Source organism: Theobroma umbraticum, unplaced genomic scaffold (genome assembly GCF_002168275.2).
Source record: "Theobroma umbraticum cultivar Fairchild unplaced genomic scaffold, ASM216827v3 scaffold_147.0, whole genome shotgun sequence".
In the NCBI taxonomy this organism is placed as follows: Eukaryota; Viridiplantae; Streptophyta; class Magnoliopsida; order Malvales; family Malvaceae; genus Theobroma; species Theobroma umbraticum.
The window spans coordinates 7,041,597-7,062,150 of record NW_018397259.1 but is presented as its reverse complement, the minus strand read 5'-3'; the positions used below and the strand labels follow the sequence as shown (position 1 = coordinate 7,062,150).

Sequence of the window (20,554 nt, the reverse complement as noted above, 5' to 3'; positions counted from 1 at the left end):
AAAAGCTTGTCCAAAAGAAAATTCTTAAAAAATTGAAAAAGGAAAGAAAATTAGATGGATGGATGGATGGATGGAAAATGCAGAACTAAAGCCATTTTTGGACTGCTGGTCGAATTCATATTGCAGTCACATAAATACACTCTCAACCATGTTTAGAACTTTGTTATCAACTGCCATATTTTCTTGGCATCTATAATAATAATACCCATTTGAAAAGTGTTACTCACAGGCATGAGACCACTGAGATGGGGTGACACTGACTGATCCAATCATCCCAATTTGTATAAATTCATGGTAACCAACCACATGGTCAACATCCTAGACAAGTAACTAGCCACTCCATCACTCCATTGACACAGATACCCACTCGATCAACAACATTTGACATGAATACCAACTCAAGCAACAACATTTGAGACTACGTAAATTGTCTGCTGATGAAACAAGAAAAAATTGGTGTAAGATTCACGTCAAATTAATGAATATAAGCAAGTGATTTATTTTTCAACATTGATAAAAGTCGTGTAACACCTGACCCTTTTTGAAGGCTCCTCCCTCTCTTTATATGTATAGGATGCCCATTTTTCGAAGCCCAAGTAATCCCAGTCTAACGCAATGCATGTGCCATACAACCTGGGCTGATTCTGCAACTAGCCTTCATGAATTTGATTAAAGCCCGCGCCTTACAGCAAAAACCAAAACCCACAAAGCCGAACATTACTAGTCTTGCTGCTTGCATGATGATGAAGGTGACAGGAAACTGGTCTCCGCATAATAGAAAACTATAAAGAAAGACCCAAAAGGATAGCAGTCAACCTTCTGGTTACTTCCTGACCAAGGCCTTTCTTTCTGATCCATTTAAATTTTGCTTTCACTGCTTGGACAAACTTTCATTTCTCTGTTTGTTTTTCCTTTCCTTCCGGGAATCATCTCTGTTCAAGAAAAAAAATGTGTTCTTCTGAGGATATCTCAGCTGACCTGATCCTGTTCCAATCCCAAAGTAAAAGTCTTGTAAACACCCTGGAAAGGCTCCGGGGTGGTTCTTCTTTAGTCTCTTCACTGTCTCTTCAATGCCAAGAGCTACAGGAACTCTCCAAGTCAATCCAACGTTCAATCCAAACTCGTTTCCAGGAACTCCAATCCAAAGAAAATGAGATAGAGAATAGGCTCAAACAACTTGAATTCAGAGAACAGGAACTGTGTAAGCTTTCAAAACTAAAACTTGATGATAGGTTGATCGGAAAAGGTTCGTCTCTACCGGATTTAAAGTTTATTGTTAGTACAGATGGGGAAAGATTGTTGATGTTCTTGAACGAGCATGAGAATGAACATGAAAAGCTAGCTGACGAGGTTTACAATGTACTTAAACTGTCTAATAATCCTGGAAAACTGGTTTGGCAGGCAGTTAGAGGGGTGTTCTTGGAAAAAGGAAATGCTGGGGTTGAGAGAAATGTGGAGAGAAGAAGTTGCTTGGTTTTATTGGAGGGGTTGATGAGAGTTAGGCCTGAGATTAAGAAATATGTTAAAAAAGCAGCAGCGTTTGTGGCAAGAGAGTGGAAGCTAAAGCTTGGGATGGAGGGTGAGGATGATACGGAGATTTTACTGTTTCTGATGCTTGTGGGTGCTTACGGATTGCTTGATCAGTTTAAATCCAAGGAAATTAGAAGTCTTTTTGAGAGGGTTGCACAGTATAAGGAGGCTTCCTTTTTGGGTTGTATTCTTGGATTTGTTGGGAAGGCTGCCCCTGGTAAAATCTCTCTACTTTCTCATTATCATCTAAAGTTTCATGTTTTTGCAGTAAATTGCCTAGTTGATATCTTTTTTTTAAAAAAAAAAACGTAATGTTCTTGGAATTTTCTTAGTCAATTGAGAAACATCAGTCTGTGCTCTTGTTTCCTTTGGTGCTAGAACTTCCACTTACCAGCATTTTCTGTTTTCTCAAACTTTTTGATATTTTTTCTGTTCAGAGACCTGCATCCTCCATTCCCAAGTAAAGACGGAGCAATTGGGTGAGGTTTCAAGTGTGACGTCTGAGGCAATAGATGATACAGTGATCAATCACTCCTGTTCATCCTCAGCTCATTTAAGATTTATTGCAAATGCAAATGGAGATAGGTTGTTGATGTTTTTGAATGAGCATGAGACTGATGAGAAGATTGGTGATGTTGTTTACAATGCGCTGAAAATGTCTGTTAATCCAGCAAAATTGGTTTTGGATGTAGTTAAAGCAGGAATTTCGGAGAAGGCAAATGTAGGAGTTGAAAGTGGTGTGGTCAAGAACAGTTGTGTGGTTCTGTTGGATCAGTTGATGAGATTGAGGCCAGAGGTTAGTCAGAAACTGAGGAAAAAAGCACTGAAGGTAGCACAACAATGGAAAGGAAATATAAAAACCCAAGGCAATTATGATGAAGAGGTTTTGGTCTTTTTGATGCTTGTGGGTGCTTATGGATTGACTAGTGAATTCAATTTCAAAGAAATTGAGAGTCTTTTTGAGAGTGTTTCTCAGCATAAACAGGCACCTATATTGAGTCGTGTCCTTGGTTTCACTGACCAAACCCTTCGTAAGTCTATTGTTGTTGTTTCCCAGAAAAATCATTTTCATTTTCTCTCTTGGAGTTCTATGACCTGGTGGTCTCTTTATGTGCAACTTGTTTCTTTTATAGGTCCGAATTTGTTAATCAATCAAAATTATCATTTTAGGTTTAATCCTTCTTCCTTCACCCTTATTATTGATTTAATCCTGCTTCTCTCAATGATTTTGAATCCATGGAAGATATGTCTTAATTAAATGGAAGGCTATCTGTGTTGTGCTTATAGCTTGTAGGTTTCATTTCTTTTGATTCTACATTCACTTACTAGTGTGTCATCTATGCATACAAGTTGATATTGTAATCATTCAGTGAGAGGCATCTATCTTTTTCAACTAAAGATTGAGCAATCTGATGCAGAAAATATTCAATTGGATAGCATCCTTCCCTCTGAAGCAAAGCTTGAGCAGTCTAATGCTACTTCATCCGCTAGTTGGTGGCCTGAGCTAGTATCTTTTAGTATGAGCATGGATGCAAGGGGTTTGATATTGTTTTTGTCTGAGCATGTGGAAGATCATAATCTAATGCGATGTGAAATTTCTGATGCTCTTCTGTTGGCCTCAGATCCTGCAAAATTAGTCTTGGATGCATTATCTAGTTTTTATCGTTCAAAGTCAGGAGATGGGTTTAAGGGTGCTGCCTTATCCAATGTGAGAAAGAGTTGCATTCTTTTGTTGGAGCAGCTAATGACATGTTCCGTCCAAAGTGGATGCCATGTGAATGAAGAAGCTCTTAAGTTAGCAGTTGAGTGGAAAGAAAGAATGGAACAGAAGTACCCACATGGTGTGATGGCATATGGATTCTTGCAGTTTATAATCACATACAGTTTGACATCTGCTTATGATGTGGATGAACTCCTTTGTCTTTTGGTTACTGCAAGTGAGTATAGACAGTCTCCTGATTTGTGTCTGGCTCTTGGTTTGGCAGATAAGATATCAAGTGAGTCTACTGTCTCTCGCTGCTGCTCTTTTTTAAGAGATTGTTCACTCAATGTTCTATACTATGGCAGCTTCAATTTTTTATGGCATTATCATTTCATGTTTTCATGATCTTATTGTGTTTGTTTGCTATGCATTACTCTCTTTCTCTTCTTCTCTTTCTTAAGAGATTGTTTGCTCAATGGTCTATACTAAGGCAGCTTCAATTCTTTTATGGCATAATCGTCTTACATTTTCCTGATCTTATATTGTTTATGTGTTATGTGTTTCTTGATATTGTTATTCTTTTAGCTGTTTTCTCTAGGTTGTCATTTTCTTCATTGCAGAGCTTATATCGATGCCTTGGGTGCCGTGGATTAGAAAACAACAGAACATGCATACATCTGATTTACATCTTTCGACTAATTTTAATACTTGGAAGCATAATATCTTTACCGAACATATCTATATAATATCTTCCAACATCTTGGTGGGGTAATTCTAGTATGAAACATTTAAACGTCCTTCATATTGCAGAATCCATTTTTTTCCTGATCTGCATATTCTGAGGCAGAAATTATACCACCACACTGGACCCAGCAGATTGTGATTTAAGTTTATTTGTTTCCCACATTTGTTCCCTTGTCAAGCTGTTAAATATTGCCCCTTTAATGTTGGTCCTCCCCCTTTGCTAGCTCCACATTATTGTGCAGGGGTGTGTGTGTGTTGATGTCAAGGGTGTTGTCAAAGTCCATTGCCTTCAGGAACACATTGAATGGATCACCCGATTATTTTGGTCTTGCTTTGCCTGTCTACTTCTCCTTTTTATGTTACTAAAATACATTATTTATATTGCACTTTTCCCTATTGAATGCAACTGCAATATAAAGACACTTTATGCTATATTTCTTGATCATTTTTATCCTATTCTATTGTTATTGTTTTTTTATGTGTATGCAATCAAATACAAACATGCTGAACTCGAGATTTTGCCTTTCAAGTTACAATTTGAGTTCTCTGTAGACATATGTTAGTCACCATATAAGTTGTGAACATTATTCCCTATTCCCACATGTATCCTCATTAAGAATTGAAAAACAGAACTAGAAGCCGTTAGATCAGTAGATTGTTTCTTTAGCCAACAATGCTTGGAATACTAATTTTTCATGAGAATTAAAGGTCAAATTCGGGCCTGATGTTTTGTATTTTCCAACAACAGTTACACCTCTCCAGCATAGTGCTAGATATACTGCACGATTTTCCCAAATACTATTTCAGTGCACTCGTACTATAAAATTTTGGCATAAAACCTTGATATGCTACAACAGTTGTCTTGTTGCTGCATGTACTGGAATGATTATAAAAGAAATCGGCAGATCAGTATGGTTATATATTTAGTTGTTCAGAGTTCTCCAGATCTTATTTTTATTTACATCCATTCAATGTAGAACTGTAGCTTCTAAAGATTAGGTGATCGAGACAAAGATAAGAACCACAGAAGGAACAAGTAGAATGATTATTTTTAATAAATTTAAAACTGAAGAAGCTAGTTACTGGAAGCTAAAGCATTACTGGCATTGGAAATGAGCTCCACAAAAGTCTTAGTTTTTGATAAGTACTCTATGCTCTTGTCTAGTTGTCATCTCTCCCTTCATTTGCATTAGGAGTTTTGCCTGTTTATAACAGTTATTAGTAAGTTGAGATGGTACTTTCCTTTCGGTTAGTATGTTTTGGTCTCCTTAATAGCATTTTGACCAGAACTGCGAAATTCGGTTACATTTGGCAGTACTTATCGAGACCCTCATAAAAAGTAATCTACAGCTTGAGGCTATTGCATATATATGTGCATTTGGTCTTGCTGACAAGTTCCCTCCTGCACACCTTCTGAATGCCCACTTGAAATATTCCAAGATGAGAATATACAAGAAGGCTAAAAAATCAAACGTGAAACAGGTAAGTTTTGCACTTTTTGTGTCTCTGTATCCTCAAAGGTTAAGCTGAGATCTAGCCTATCCTAGATTTATATCTTTAAGACTTTCACCCAACATGCTGGCAGAATCAGACCATAGACAAAGAAATTGCTATTATGAGAAAGGTCATTAGATGCATTGCTGATCACAAACTAGAATCCTTATACCCACCTGAGGATCTTGAAAACTACATTGTGCATCTGGAAAGGCAGAAAGAACAGGGAAATGTAACAGCACGAAGGGAGAAGCAGAAAGCAGACAGGAAAAAAACTTTGCCAGTCCCTTCAACCAAGAAACCACAGCAGGAGTGTGGACTTAAGTCGCCTTTCATGAATATGCCAGCCGAGGCCCCACCAAGCACTTCTGCTAGTGCTGATTGCACTCTTCACTTAAGACCATCACCTCTTGAACAACCAGTTAGCTTGATTGCTGATCAAACTGCACCTTGTAGTTTGTGGGACTCTGCTATTTTCTCTGCAGACACAAACTCATTTAATTGGCAGCATGGGTGTGCAATTGCCAATAATGGGAGCTTGGAGCAGTTCACTTCAACTGAAGCATTTGACAAGGCTGCCCCTGGTAAAATCTCTTTTCTTTGCTGTTGTTATTTTTAGTTCTTTTTAGCAAACAGGATAATAATTCTAGGTTTAATCCTCCCTCCCTCAGCAACCTTTTATTATTGTTGATTGTATTCGTTTGTAATTACAATAATTTTGATAGCATGGAATGGTATCATGCATTGCTTATATTTTGGCAATTATATCTTTGTTTTCAATTCTTTTGACACTAAAAGTTGCTTACTAGTTTCTTATGCACTCATAGTTTGATCCTCTAACCATACAGAAAGCAGTGTCCATCATGCTCAACTGATTGACCAATCCCAATCAAAAGAATTTCAACTTGATGACTTTGTTCCTTCTGAAGCAACCTATGAGCATTATAACACTTATTCATCTACTAGTTGTGGGTTTGACCTGCAATCTTATATCACCAGTATGGATGCAAGGGGTTTAATGTTGTTTCTATGTGAGCATGTGGAGGATCATGATTTAATGCACTCTGAAATTTCTGATGCTCTTCAATTAGGCCCGGATCCTGCAAAACTTGTTTTGGATGCTGTATCAATGTTTCATTATTCAAAGTCAGGGAATCCTCCTAAATCTAAAAAGAAGTCAGAGGATGGCTTTCGTAGTGATGCCTTATGCAAAGTGAGAAAGAGTTGCATTCTTTTGTTGGAGCAGTTAAGGACATTTCCATTCCAGATTGAACCCCATGTTAATGAAAAAGTTTTGAAGTTGGCAGTTGATTGGAAAGAAAGAACGCTAAAGCACCGGAAAGGTGTGATGGTGTATGGTTTCTTGCAGCTGATAGTCACCTACTGTTTGATGTCTGCTTATGATGCAGATGAGCTTCTTGGTCTTTTGGTTATTGCAAGTGATTATCGACAGTCTCCTGATTTGTGTCTGGCTCTTGGTTTGGCAGATAAGATCCCTGGTTAGTCTACTTTCTACCTGTCTCTCTAGTTTATCATTTCTCTTCCTTTTGTTGGTTCTTTTAGCTGTTGGATGAGTTTATCCTGGTCTTCTCTGCATAGCTACATTCATGCCACTATAATTACATCTTCTCTAGCTGAATTCACTAGGTATATTGCAGGAATTTCCCAAAATAATATTTGAGTGATTTCTTAAGGTACAATGTTTGCATGGGAAAAGGGTCAAATTTATCACTTTACTGGACGGGGGCCTCCATATTTACCACTCTACTGCATTTTTTGGTATAATTCTAATCATCTATGGATGGAAATAGAATATTCCATCCAAAGTTTTTCTTTTCTGCTATGTCATACTAACATGGAAAATATTTATGATTACCTAGGATAAAATAAATATGGAAAAAAATAAACACGATAAATTGGTTTGATATATCAAAGATCATGATCTGGGCTAGTTAACATCTCAAGAGCACTAACAAGCTTTAGATGGACAATATGCTTAGGGAGTGATCCATCAATCATGGCGCAATTTTCTGCGACATTGCTTATCAAAGCCATTTCCATTTTCATTTGGCTGACTGCTAACACAAACTCTGAGGCAGAGATATCCGAGTAAGAGATGTGACCAATTCTGTTTTCAAAATTTTTATAAGTTTAAAGATTTTCTTTACCAAAAAACAATTTATCCTACTTATTTTTTCCCATATTTAAATTATCTAAGTTGACGTCTTTTTATTAATGAAAAAACAAATATTTTCCACATTAGCATGACATAGCATAAAAAATTTGGACTGAATATTCTATTTCCGTCCATAGGTGATTAGAATTGCTCCAAAAAATGTAGTAAACTGTAAAAGAATACAAATCCTCTGCCCCGACCCCGAGCTCCCTTTCCTGCCCTGACCTTAAAATCATGCCATCTGTCCGTTTGGCAGATTTTCTGCTTAGTGTTTACGGAAAAAGAAAAACGAAGAAAGAAAGAACTTAACAAGGAAAGAAAGAAATAACCTCAGTGTTTATGGCAATATCTGAGCGTTTTCCATATAAAGATCCAAAGATAAGAAAGACCTGGCTGATCTGGTTTCACGGTAGAAGTGCACCTATATTTTTCGTTTAAGGCTGATCTGGTTTAAGATTGACCTGGCTATCCTATGTAAATCTTCTCTCTATTACGCGATAACATCAAAGCTCTGTTTCCATCTCAAAATCTTGCCGTTTTCCCCGCATCGTACTTTTGTTGAGAGGCAAGAGATGTGTGGTGGGAGGAGAAACAGTGACGGCAATTAAGTTCTCTCTTTCTTTTTTTTTTTTCTTTTTTGTCATAAACACTGAGGAAAAATATTGCCAAACGGAGAGATGCGATGATTTTAAGGTCGGGGCACAAAAGGAGGCACAGGGATGGGCCAATACAGTGGTAATTTTGACTCTTTTCCCTTTCTTATATCAACTGGACATGCTACAGCAATTGTTTGGTCATCTCATGTATTAGGATGGTACATGAAAGGAATCAAAGAGATCCTTATAGGTAAAACATTATGCTGTTATTATTCAGAATTCTCTAGCTTATACATTCAATGATAAATTAAAACAGCTAATGGTAAAAAGATTGAGGTAAAGTATAATGATTATCTGGTCAATGCCTTAAGAACTGGAGATGCTAGTTTTTGAGAAGCTCTTTCGTTACTAGCATTGAAAATCAGTACTCCAGGATTTTAGAGAACTCTACCTCACAGAAATCCCTTCTAAGGCATTCAAGTAATTATATCTTATAAGGTATTTCCAGCAAAAAGAAGTAATCTCTTAATATTGATGGGTTTGAGAAAAAAAAAAAAATTCCTGCAACAGTTGTTCTATATTTGTAATTAGTTTCTGATAACTACTCATCTTATTGTCTCTGTCATCTCTTTCATTCATTTTGTAAAAAATATCATATTTATGAATTATAATAGTAACCTATTATTAAGTTCAGGTTCTGCTTGTATGTGATGTGAGTATTTGTTTTTGCCTATGGCATTCTGATGGCACCTGCAAAATCTTCTTTAAATTTGACAGTCTTGATTGAAACCCTCATAAACAAAAATCAACAGCTGGAGGCTATTGCATACATATGTGCATTTGATCTTGTCCACAAGTACCCTCCTGCACACATGCTGAAAGTTTACTTGGAATATGCCAGGGAGAGTTTGTACCAGAAGGCTAAAAAATCACATTGGAAATGGGTAACTCTTCATTATACTTTTCGTCTTTATGCGTGCTTAAGGATTAAGCTGACAATTGAACTGTTACCCTGAGTCTGTATATTTACTTGAATGTGCTCACAGCATCAGATTATCGATCATGAGATAGCTCTTGTGAGAAAAGTCATCGGATGCATTACTGATCACAAGCTCGAATCACTATATCCACCTGAGGATCTGGAAGACTACATTAAACAGCTTGAAAGGCAGAAGGTGGAGCGATGTATTGCTGCAAGAAAGGACAAGCAGAAAACAGGCCGGAAACAAACTCCGCAAGTCCCTTCTGCCAATTCAAAACTGCAGCAGGAGAGTGGAACAAAGTTACCCTCCACAAATGTGTCAGCAGAGGCGACCCCAAGCACTTCTGCTGGTACTGGTTCCACTACTAAACTGTCACCTCTTCAACTACTAGAAAGCTTCTTTGCAGATCAAGCCGTGCCACATGGTTTATGGGATTCCACTAGTTTCTCTCCAAACACAAACTTATTAGGTGATAAACAGCATGCAGATACGGCCATGATTGCCGATAATGGGAGTTCAGACTCAGACTGAAATGAGCAACTCAATAACATTTAGCCCTGTGTGGTTGCTGTTTGCCTTGGGTACTGATTTTGCTTTGGTATTTGAACCTGGACTGCTGCTATATTGAAGCCAACAAAAGGAATTGCTTTGGTGTCAAATCTTTTAGTGTTTTATCATTCTGCTAATGCATTAAACTGCTTTCATTGTACAGAATTTGAGCATTGTTGTAAGGGTTTGTCTTTAATTTTAATATTTAATTAATTATAAAATGATAGTCATTTATGGTAATAAACAAGAGCCATTAAATGGGCTAAGGGAAGCCCAAAATTGCTGTAGCGCACCGCCGAACTTTAGTTCACCCTGTAAAGTTCGATGATCAAACCATTCAAGAAGAGAATTTTCCTGCATTTTCTCTCCAAAGAGAAAATTTCAGGAAAAAATCATCTGTAGATTTCTTGTTCTTTTTCTATTTATCTAATCGTTTTTCTTTTGTCCTTTTTGTCATTTTTATTTTATTTTTGTGAGGTAGGTTTATACAATGATTTAAGTTTGAATTTGATCTAAGTTGTATGTTGTACAAAATTAGGGTTATATTAGTTTAAATTGTATTCTGTATAAAATTAAGATTATATAATTATTTAAGTTTGAATTTGATTTGAGTTGTGTGTTGTGCAAAGTTAGGGTTATATTGGTTTGAGTTGAGTGTTGTATGAAGTTAGGGTTATATTGATTTGAGTTAAGTGCTATGTAAAATTATAGTTACATTGATTTGAGTTGCGTGTTGTAAAAAGTTAGGGATATATAATGATTTAAGTTTGAATTTGATCTGAGTTGCGTGTTGTATAAAATTAGGGTTAGATAGTAATTTAAATTTAGATTTGGATTAAGTTGCGTGATGGATAAGTTAACTGAATTAGAACTTATAAAATTAAGCAAAATGAATTTGAAAAAAACTTTCGATAAGATTCAAGATCAAGCTTCTTCTGTTCTTCTGCTTAATCTTCAATGGAAAGATATGGAAGAGACTTTGAATTCTGCTCAAAATTCAATAGAAGAACGATTCAAAGAAGTCAGTTCGAGGGAAGAACATGCTAACAAGCACGAAGAGGAGATTCAAAGAAGAGAGGAATTGGTTAAAGATCAACTTGAAGAGATTAGGATTAAAGAGGAGGAACTGGGGAGGCAACGTGGGGATTTGGAGTTGGAAAAGAAGGATTACGAAGAAAGGTTGAGGCAAGTTGAGTTAAGGCAGAAGCAATTTGAAGAGCTGAAATTGAAAGAGGAGGAAGTTGGATTGAAGGAGAAGGATTTGGAGAAGCGTTTGAGGGAGTTTGAGTTGAAAGAGAAGAATTTTGAGAAGAATTGTGGAGATTTCGAGTTGGAAAGAGAGGAACGTCGTAAAGAACTTGAATGTAATGAAAAACAGTATGAGCACAAATACAAAGATGTTCAAGCGAGGGAGAAATTAGTGAAAGGGAAGTCAGCTGCTCTTAAGAAGAAACAGAAGGCAATTGGGTTGGAAAAGGAGTATCTTGAGAAGTGTTACAGAGAGCTTGTGCTGAAACAGGAGCAATTTGGGTTGGAAGAGAAGAGTTTCCAGAAGCGTTGTGAGTTTGAGCTGGGAGAAAAGGGTTTCGAACAACGTCGTAAAGAATTTGAAGAACAACATGAGCTGGAATATAGCGAGTTAAACTTGGTGGTGAAATTGGTCCAAAAGCAGTTTGAAGATGTTAAAAGGAAAGAGGTGGAAATCGGGTTGAAAGAGAAGAGGGTGGAAGATTTATTTGAAAACCTCAGGATGGAGAATGAAGGTGTTAAGGTCATGGAGAAATCTGTTCAAGACTTGTGTGAGGAGGTTAAAAGGAGAGAGCAGGAACTTGGGTTGAAAGAGCGGAATTGTGAGCTGCGCTTCAGAGATGCTGATTTGTTAGAGACTTGTTTTAAGAATGGTCTTCAAAATCTTGGACTAAAATGGAAGCAGTGTGAGGAGAGATCCAGAGAGCTTGAGTTAAAGGAGAGATTGATCAAAGTTCAGTTTGAGGAGCTTAATGTGGAAGAAGAACCATCTGGATCGAAAAAGGATCAGTCCGAGGAGTGTTCTAGTGACTTTAAAATGAAAGAAACGTGTCTCAGAAAGGGTCATCAAGATCTCGAAGCAAGACAGAAGCATTATGAAGAATGCTTGAGCGAAATCAAATTGAAAGAGAAGCAAATTGAAGAGTCATCTGAGCAACTGAGGAGAAAGTATGAACAACAGTTCAAAGACCTTAAATTGAAGGAGAAGAAACTTGCAGAATGCTCTACAGAACTTGAAATGAAAGAGAGGAGGCTTGCTTCTGCCCAACATCCTCAAGAGAACACTGAGCCAGCAAATAGTTTCCCAGTTAAATATCCCGTTGATCATTCTTCACCAGCACATCTTCACTTCTGTGTAAATATGGATGGAAAGGATTTGCAGATGTTCCTAAATGAGAACTTGAAAATTAATGGTTCAATAGGCACTGAGGTTGCTATGGCTCTTCAACTTTCATCAAACCCTGCACAGCTTGTCTTGGATGCAATGGAGGGGTTTTACCCTCCACATTTGAGAAAGGGAGACACAGAGTTTGAAGGGAAAGCTGTCAGAAGAAGTTGCATTATATTGTTAGAGAATTTGATGAAAATTTTTCCTGAAATTAAACCTCATGTTCAAAAGGAAGCTAGGAAGCTTGCCTTCATTTGGAAAACAAAAATGAGCAAAGAACCTGGCCACTCATTGGAGGTTTTAGGATTCCTGCAGCTTGTTGCCTCTTTCAGGTTGGCAGATGCTTTTGATGCTGATGAGCTTATCAGTTTTTTGGGGTCTGTTGCTCATTATCATCAAACTCCTGAATTATTCAAGAATCTTGGATTGGGAGATAAGATCTCTGGTAAATTCTATAATTCTTTGGCTTCTCTTATCTACATGCTTATCTTATAATATTAGTGCTCATCATTTATAGTCAACATGTATTTGCCTTACCTCCTTTCAAGTACTAGCAACTTTTTTTTGCTGATTTCACGCTTGAAATCAGAACAAGGGGATGCATAGAAGAGTTGACTTGTTTACACAAATGAACCTTAGGTGTAGTTATATGGGGAGTTCTAATGGAACTTGTAACTTTGATTACATGTATGACAGGTTTCATAACTGAACTTGTTGAAAGGAAACAGCATATTGATGCAATTCGATTTATTTATGCTTTTGGACTGGTTAGCGACTTCCCACCAGTACCTTTATTGAAAGAATACTTGAATCATTCGAAGGCTGCCGCTGGAAGAATTTTAAGAAAGGGAAACAAAACCCCTGAAGCACAGGTTTCTTCTGCCTGTTTCTCTTTCTATATAAATGCCTACTACCTCATTTAATTTTATACCATCTGACTTGTGTAAAACTAACCAACAGAATGAGTCATGGACCAAACAAATAGTTGATCTAAGGGCTGTTGTCAAATGCATAAAAAGGCATCAGCTTGAATCCGAGGACCTTCCTCTGAACCTCAAGAAGCTTAATGCTTTAATTGCCTCTCTTGAGAAAAAATGTGTGAGCCGAAGTCTTGCATCCCCAAATGCTAACCCTGCTCCTGAGACCCCATCACAACAACAGAACAGTATTAAGCGATCTCGAGCATCGCTAGATACTGAAATTGCTGGACATGCCTCTGTCGGTGCCGCTGGCCCAGCCACTGTTTCCCAAATGAAAATGCCTTCTAAGCATCTGAAAAGGTCAAACCAAGGCAAGCATTCTTGAGAACATTAGCTGGACACTATTTTTTTATACATTCCTAACTACTCTTTGTTATTTGTTGCTTTAAGGACGACATATCTACATTAGCATATTAAATGTTTCTGTTTGTGCTCCTTTAGTCAACAAATCTCCCTGAAATCTTAGTTGCTTCTAGGGCAAGCAAGTTTATTTTTGTAGTTACAACTTAGGATATTACATGTATGCATATTTATAGTTTTATTAACAATGGTATAAAACTAGATTTTCTTCCCCTTCTCTGTTAATTTGAGTCGGTATCAAAGTTTTACTTTGTTGAGCTCCTTTGCAGCAACTTACTGGAGTTTAAATTTTCTTTTATGTATTATAGAGTATAAGATTGATTCAAAACTGCTATCCGGTCCTCTTGGAGAAAACATGAAAAGATCAAATTCTAAACAGTTGCATCGGCAAGACAGTGGGCAAAAAGATGGTGCCACCACCAGTGCCCCTTCTGTTTCTTCCCCGGTTTGCCCTGCTGCAGCTGCTCCCACCACAGTCGTTGTTCCCTCCTCAACAGCTACAACAAGTAGTCCTGCTATCATCCCCACAACTCAACCACAGGAGGAGGAACACAGAAGTAAGCGTCCTCGGACAGCCAGCTTCATCTCAAATGAACTATAGTTTGGCTGGGCTTCCCCATATAAATTTGAAGAGAAGCCCTGATGGTGTTACACATTCTTATTCTTGGTATGCTCTTTTAAGACCTGGTGATCGCAAGTAGGTAGCTAGCTAGGAGAATGCAGCAGGCAAACCTATTGGCAATGGCTGGCTCCAACTTATGAACCTTAGTTCAATTTGTCCGTCAATAGCCACATTTTCAAGCATTACCGTGATTCAATGCTTGTACTTTTGCATTTGTAAATAGCAAAATAATATATCGACAAAAAGTTTGCATAAAATATTTTTTAAACTGGCTTTTGAAGACTTATTTTTATTTAGAAAACGAAAAATCTTTTTTTTGTATAAAACATTTTATAAGTCTAGTAAAAATAATATATCCCTTACTCATAATTATAATAAAAATATTTCATATTTCCAGAGAACACATGGGCTGTCTGACTTCACCTGTAAATGTACAGATCATTGCCTTCCTTAGCTGTCATGTCACCTACGACAACTAGATTTATAGACTTTTCATTATTTGTCTAATCTAAGCAATCATGCTTCATTGTTCTGTGAAACTTGTTAAATTAGGTGAAAAATGGTTATCAAATTTGGTGTCTGTTATTGAATGGATATACACCAGTTGGCCAGGTCCAAGTAAACATGACCTGAATTCTGGATTTCAATTCTTAGTAACGATTTCATTTGAAAAGCAAACAAACAAACAAAGGATATTGTCAACAACCACACACACCAAAGCAAAACCCAAATCGAAATCTACTTCAGCAAAGAAAAATCACTCTCTATTTTCCAATAAGGTGGCTAAGTTAGCAACACCCGGCAACTAGGACGATTGGCTACTTTCTGAATCTGGGATTAAGACTCGAAAAAAGAATAATAACATAATATGCCCCTCATTTACAATCCAAGCAAGACCCACCAAATAACTATTAAGATCTTCCTTATCTAATAATTATTCACCCATATAATTTATATATTATCTTTTATGGGTTTTATTTGGCCTTTTAATAGCTGTGCCAAGAAATGTTTGTTGTTGCATCTTGCATGCCAGGCCACCAAATCTTATATACAAAATCTTGTTACTTTATATTACTTGTATGTATATCTATAAAATCAAATCATTTGGGATCATTGCTTCATTTGGATTTACCAGGGGCTGGCTCCCTTTTTTCCTTTTTTTTTTTTTTTGATCTTCTGCTAAAATGGGTGGTACTGGAATGCTGAATAATTCAACTATGATATGTGCTCTGTTAATGGCTCAATCTGTGGAGCAAATGGTTAAAGACATGCACCAGGCAAAGGCTGAAGGTGCACAGCTTGTTGAGATTAGGTTGGACTATATCAAGAATTTTCAGCCCCACCAGGATATTCAAATCATCCTCAAAAACAAACCTTTGCCAGTGATCATTGTATATAGGTAAGCATCTTCACTGTGTTTTTTCCTTTTCTTAGTGTTTTGAGTTTATTGGATGAATTTTGGATGTATGTTATTCAAATAGTCGCATGATTCTATGACTATTAGGAGATTGCAGTTGGAGAAATGCCTGGTTTTTGCCCATTTTAGAAGTCAAGATTGTATGTAAGAGATTCTTTTCCGTGTGGTGCTGTATTCGGTTGTTGTGGAAAAAAAAATAGGTCCCATCATTAATGTATTTGTCCTTTTACATGGATGTAGCCGGTAAATCTAGCAGGAGTCTATACTTTATGAACTTCTAAATTTCTAAGATTTGGCCTTTCTTTCAGGCCTAAATGGGAAGGTGGTCAGTATGAAGGAGATGAGAACTCACGGCTGGAAGCACTTTGTTTAGCTAGAGAAATGGGAGCTGATTATATTGATTTTGAACTCAAGGTAGCCTTGTAAAACAGGGATGGGTTAGGCTCTTGATTGTTATTACTCTGATTCTATTGTGGTATGTGTCATCTGAGGATTTAAAACAGGGGTATGAGATTTTTTGTAATTGTGAATAGTTGATACAGAGTGTTGCATACTGAAGCTTTGAGGTCTACTACCAACATCTGGTGTTAAGACTTTAAACCTTCCTTTTGTAAAGCAGGGACCCTCTCCCTGTTGCATTTGATATCTAATGAAACTTAAACTTTCAAAAAAAAAAAAAAAAGGTAGCCTTTGAATTGATGTACTTTTTTAGCATTAATTTTGTTTGCTAGCTGTTTTGCTTGATTATTGCGTCTTGTATTGTAAATTTCCATATTCTGTCAACGTTTCTGCATTTTGTTACCTTCATATTGATTATTCACCATGTTACAAACTGAAATATATTTCCACTCATTTTCTTCTTTCAAATATCTGATAGTGTGCATTATGGAAATTGGTGTCCTCTTAAAATAGCCAGAAGTGTCCTAGCTGGTTTTCCCTTTGAATGACCTGTTTTTTCCTTTGAAATTTCTTTAGTTTTATCTGACTTGCGTATCATGTGATTGTCCAGGTGGCTTCTGATCTTACTAGAGAACAGAAAATGAAGAATGACAATGCTACCAAAGTTATAGTCTCACATAACATAGATGGTATGACCCCTAAAGATGAAGAGTTAAGCAATCTTGCTGCCAGCATCCGAGCTACTGGAGCAGATATCATCAAAGTGGTTGTAAATATAGCTGATATTACTGAGATAGCGAAAATTTTTCATTTGCTTTCTCATTGTCAAGTATAAAACTCTAACTCTATTGTCTCTCCCTTTGAATATGTGCAGATCATCTGTATAGACTGTTACTGTGGTATAACATTATCAAATGCTATTTATCTGCAGGTGCCAATAATTGCATACTCTGTAGGGGAAAGGGGTCTCATAAGCCAGCTATTGTGCCCAAAATTTGGTGGCTTTTTAGCCTATGGATCTATTGTTGGACATTCACTTCCTGGCATGCCTTCTTTATATAGTCTTAGGCATACTTATAAGCTTGACTATTTAAATTCAGAAACTAAAGTTTTTGGACTTGTTTCAAAACCTGTCGGCCACAGCAAAGGCCCTCTATTGCATAATCCTACCCTCAGACACGAGAACTTCAATGGGGTTTATGTCCCAATGTTTGTTGATAATCTCGAGGAGTTCTTTAGCATCTATTCCAGTCCAGACTTTGCTGGTTTTAGGTATGTCCTATAATTTGATTTTCATATGTGATCTATTTTTATCTTTGGTAGATTATGTCAGGTCACTTTTGTTTCACTTAAGTATACAGCCATTGTAAGCTGCACCTCTTCTTATCTTGGTCTGCCAAGCTTCTTAGCATGAGTTACACCCTGTGTTTTGACCTTTTAGGTCTTCAAACACATTTAAGCCAGTGACTTTCTTTGTTTAACTAAACTCAGAACTGGCCTTGACAGATTTACGAGAAAGAATTATGGATCTGGGGAAATTTTATCTTATGTTGCAACTAGCCCTTTTGTTGATATACCAAACACCGTTTCTCATAACTGGAAGATTATGAATAGTAGCAATATACTGAAATATAAATGCCATCTTTCTTTGATAAATAGCTTTATTTCTCGACCTTATTTCCATTTTTTGGAATGATGTAGCCAGGTTTTTTTTCCACTGTCCTCCGAAATGTAACTTCTGATTTTCCTCATTTCAACGAATTGCAGTGTTGGGTTCCCATACAAGGAAGCTGTAGTTGAGTACTGTCATGAAGTTCATCCACTTGCAGAGGTTGACTAGAATCTTACAAACATGTTAGAATTTGCAATTTCCCATTTATTTGTTCATTTCCTTTCTTTTGTGCTCTATTGCATTTCCGATGCATGGATTAATGCATGGTAAATCAAAGCACCAATTTCTGGCTACACTAAGACCAACTGAATCTCATCTTTTAGAAGTTCAACTTATTGAGAGAGACATGCCAAAGAACATAAGACTGGTTTGATCAATTCACAGGAAAAAAAGGAAAAAGAACGAAATATCTGCAGATACAAGTTTTTACTTATTCATGCTTGTGAAAAATTTTCTTTGCAAATGGGTAAAAATGGTATTTAGTTTAGGAAGAATATTCACCTGATCCTGGTTGTAGATGTTCATATTTTACTATCTGAGCTTGTTGGTATTGCATCAGTAGACATGGAACCTTTTGTGAAGGGAGACCAAAAGTAGCAGAGGAGTACACTCATACAAGGCTAGGTTGACATGTTTGATGCCGATGTGTATACCAGTACCAACTACTTGAGATCCTTGAATTATCCTTTATTCATTGTTCTTACTGCTGCAACTTCCTATACCTAAAGCTAATAGCATCTGCTTGCAGTTTCATCCATATGTAATAGATATTTGAGAATGTTTCTTGCATGCATCATCAGTCTATAGGTGCGGTTAATACCATTGTAAGGAGGCCTTGTGATGGGAAGCTGATAGGTTATAATACTGACTGCGAAGCTGCAATAACTGCAATTGAGGATGCTCTAAAAGGTACCTGACATTGATGAACAATTGCTCATCATGTCCTCACAGAGGTTTTGTAGTGTTGATTAATGAGTAGGCCATTCTAGATGCTGACATTGTGATACTTTTGCACTTGAAAATTATTATAGAAAAGAGATGCAGTAGTAATGAAGTATCTTCAGGTACTCCATTATCAGGGAAACTCTTTGTGCTAGTTGGTGCTGGAGGTGCAGGAAGAGCGTTGGCATTTGGTGCTAAAAGCAGAGGATCACGCATAGTCATTTTTGACATTGATTTTGGTATGTCATCTGCAATGCTTAATGGGAAATGCATGGTCTTTCTCTCTATGCTGATATGATTGTCAATTATAAATTTTGCCTATTCCTTTGTAGTACATTGTTGTAGCATCAGGAATAATCTAAAAGATTATAAGTAGATAATCCAAACCCTTTCTTACCATTCTCATTTCTTGTGGAAAAAGAGAGAGCAAAGTCTCTTGCTTGTGCTGTCTCTGGTGAAGCTCGAGTTTTTGAAGAAGTAGTTAATTTCCAGCCAGAGAAAGGAGCAATCCTTGCAAATGCAACACCCCTAGGAATGCATCCAAACACTGATCAGCGTATTCCTGTGGCTGAGGTTGCTCTACTTCCTGCACTACTTGAATAAAGTTCCAATTCTTTTTTGAAGAACGAAGTTCAATTTTGTTTCCTTACTGAAACTATTTACTTTGCTTTTTCAAGTCAACTTTGGGGGATTATGAGCTGGTTTTTGATGCTGTTTACACACCTAGAAAAACAAAACTTTTAAAGGATGCTGAGGCTGCAGGGGCAATCATTGTAGGTGGAGTTGAAATGTTCCTCAGGCAGGCTATTGGTCAGTTCAATCTCTTCACCGGTCATGAAGGTATCTCTTGAATCTCTTCCCTCTATCTGTTTCATGACCTTAAACTACATCCTAACTTCTCTGCACACCAGTTTTCTAATTAAATTACTTGGAAACTTTAGGCCTTTTAAAACCATCCAAAGATCTTTATAACAAATGTAAGTTGATGATTCAACTATTTCAATCTGTTGTTGATTTTACGTATGAGACTATTTCATGATAAAGTTCTTTGTGCTGATAATCTGAGTCATTCTTCCTCAAAATTGCCTCCTAATACAGCCTGAGAATTAGAGCAAGGATATATATTATCAATATACCTAAACTGTTTTAAATGTGCTTTAATTTTTTGGTTCTGTCTTGCAGCTCCTACAGAGTTAATGCGCGAGATCATTATGGCCAATTTCTGATGTATTGCATCACATGGACAATATTGTAATATTCAGCAGTCTTCTCATAACTTTAATGAACTGGCATTGCAATGCTCAGCTAATAAGCCACACATATATCATTGCTGTTCGTGACAAAGTAGTCCTGACATAAACTTTTTGGTCTTAAAACAGTTTTAGCATTTCGTATTGCATTCAAAGTCACAGTAGGCTCATAGCCAGCATGGCAAGATGGAGTGTGGGGAAACAACTTTGTCCTTGAGAAACTATGAATGCCCAGAGGCACATTGGTGATGGTTATGTGCTTTATTTATCTGTTACTCCTTGTTTACTTAATTCCTCTAATTGGGTGTTTCAGCTTGGCTCCAATTTTATTTGGGGTTTCTAAATTTGTGCTGCCATCCTCAAAACCTCAACCTATCTGGGCTAAAAGACCAGCTCGTTTTTCACATGAACTTTGGGGCTGGGATTGAACTTTCTCTATCTCAATTCGGATCAGTGAGGCAGCCCTTTGCCGTGACCTGAATCAAGACAGGAAAAATAAGATTTTCTGTACTTTGGCCCTTTTGAGACAAATTTGAGTCACATTTTTATGTTTTGAGATATCACTCCAGACAATTATCATTGCCCCAACTACCAAAAATACCTCTGATGAAAGCCAGCCCTCGCCTAAGGACTTTTTGTATCCAGGAAACCATTTGAGGCTCTGCTTTTGAAGTCTCCTCTGGGAGACCCTATTAATAAATCCATTGCTGTTCCAAAAAATA

At 37.1% G+C, this 20,554-nt stretch overlaps 3 protein-coding genes across 7 annotated transcripts; all 3 read left to right on the top strand.

The window, feature by feature from the left end:
- The first annotated feature begins 794 nt into the window (after window positions 1-794).
- On the top strand, window positions 795-9,995 carry LOC110415382 (FRIGIDA-like protein 5). 3 transcript variants are annotated; one of them, XM_021427016.2, is made up of 8 exons: window positions 795-1,747; window positions 1,968-2,561; window positions 2,949-3,527; window positions 5,292-5,458; window positions 5,562-6,054; window positions 6,562-6,969; window positions 9,020-9,186; window positions 9,289-9,995. In XM_021427016.2, exons 1-8 carry the CDS (start codon window positions 949-951, stop codon window positions 9,754-9,756), a joined length of 3,675 nt encoding a protein of 1,224 aa, XP_021282691.1. In that variant the 5' UTR covers window positions 795-948; the 3' UTR covers window positions 9,757-9,995. The 3 variants fall into 3 exon arrangements, with proteins under 3 accessions (XP_021282691.1, XP_021282689.1, XP_021282692.1); XM_021427014.2 differs by having other exon boundaries at window positions 6,319-6,969; XM_021427017.1 differs by having other exon boundaries at window positions 6,319-6,969; window positions 9,144-9,186; window positions 9,289-9,456.
- A 127-nt stretch (window positions 9,996-10,122) lies between these two features.
- On the top strand, window positions 10,123-14,449 carry LOC110415384 (uncharacterized). Its single transcript, XM_021427023.1, has 4 exons — window positions 10,123-12,635; window positions 12,887-13,062; window positions 13,151-13,481; window positions 13,839-14,449. The coding sequence occupies exons 1-4, from the start codon at window positions 10,622-10,624 to the stop codon at window positions 14,129-14,131; spliced, it is 2,814 nt and encodes a 937-aa protein (XP_021282698.1). The 5' UTR covers window positions 10,123-10,621; the 3' UTR covers window positions 14,132-14,449.
- Window positions 14,450-14,888: 439 nt separating this feature from the next.
- Window positions 14,889-20,144, top strand: LOC110415559 (bifunctional 3-dehydroquinate dehydratase/shikimate dehydrogenase, chloroplastic-like). Of its 3 annotated transcripts, XM_021427244.2 has the most exons (12): window positions 14,889-15,551; window positions 15,657-15,713; window positions 15,878-15,983; window positions 16,579-16,797; window positions 16,900-17,240; window positions 17,736-17,799; window positions 18,441-18,549; window positions 18,672-18,821; window positions 19,004-19,155; window positions 19,260-19,422; window positions 19,765-19,833; window positions 19,962-20,144. In XM_021427244.2, exons 1-11 carry the CDS (start codon window positions 15,337-15,339, stop codon window positions 19,806-19,808), a joined length of 1,620 nt encoding a protein of 539 aa, XP_021282919.1. In that variant the 5' UTR covers window positions 14,889-15,336; the 3' UTR covers window positions 19,809-19,833; window positions 19,962-20,144. The 3 variants fall into 3 exon arrangements, with proteins under 3 accessions (XP_021282919.1, XP_021282918.1, XP_021282922.1); XM_021427243.2 differs by having other exon boundaries at window positions 14,891-15,551; window positions 19,765-20,144; XM_021427247.2 differs by lacking the exon at window positions 15,657-15,713 and having other exon boundaries at window positions 14,898-15,551; window positions 19,765-20,144.
- Window positions 20,145-20,554: the final 410 nt, after the last annotated feature.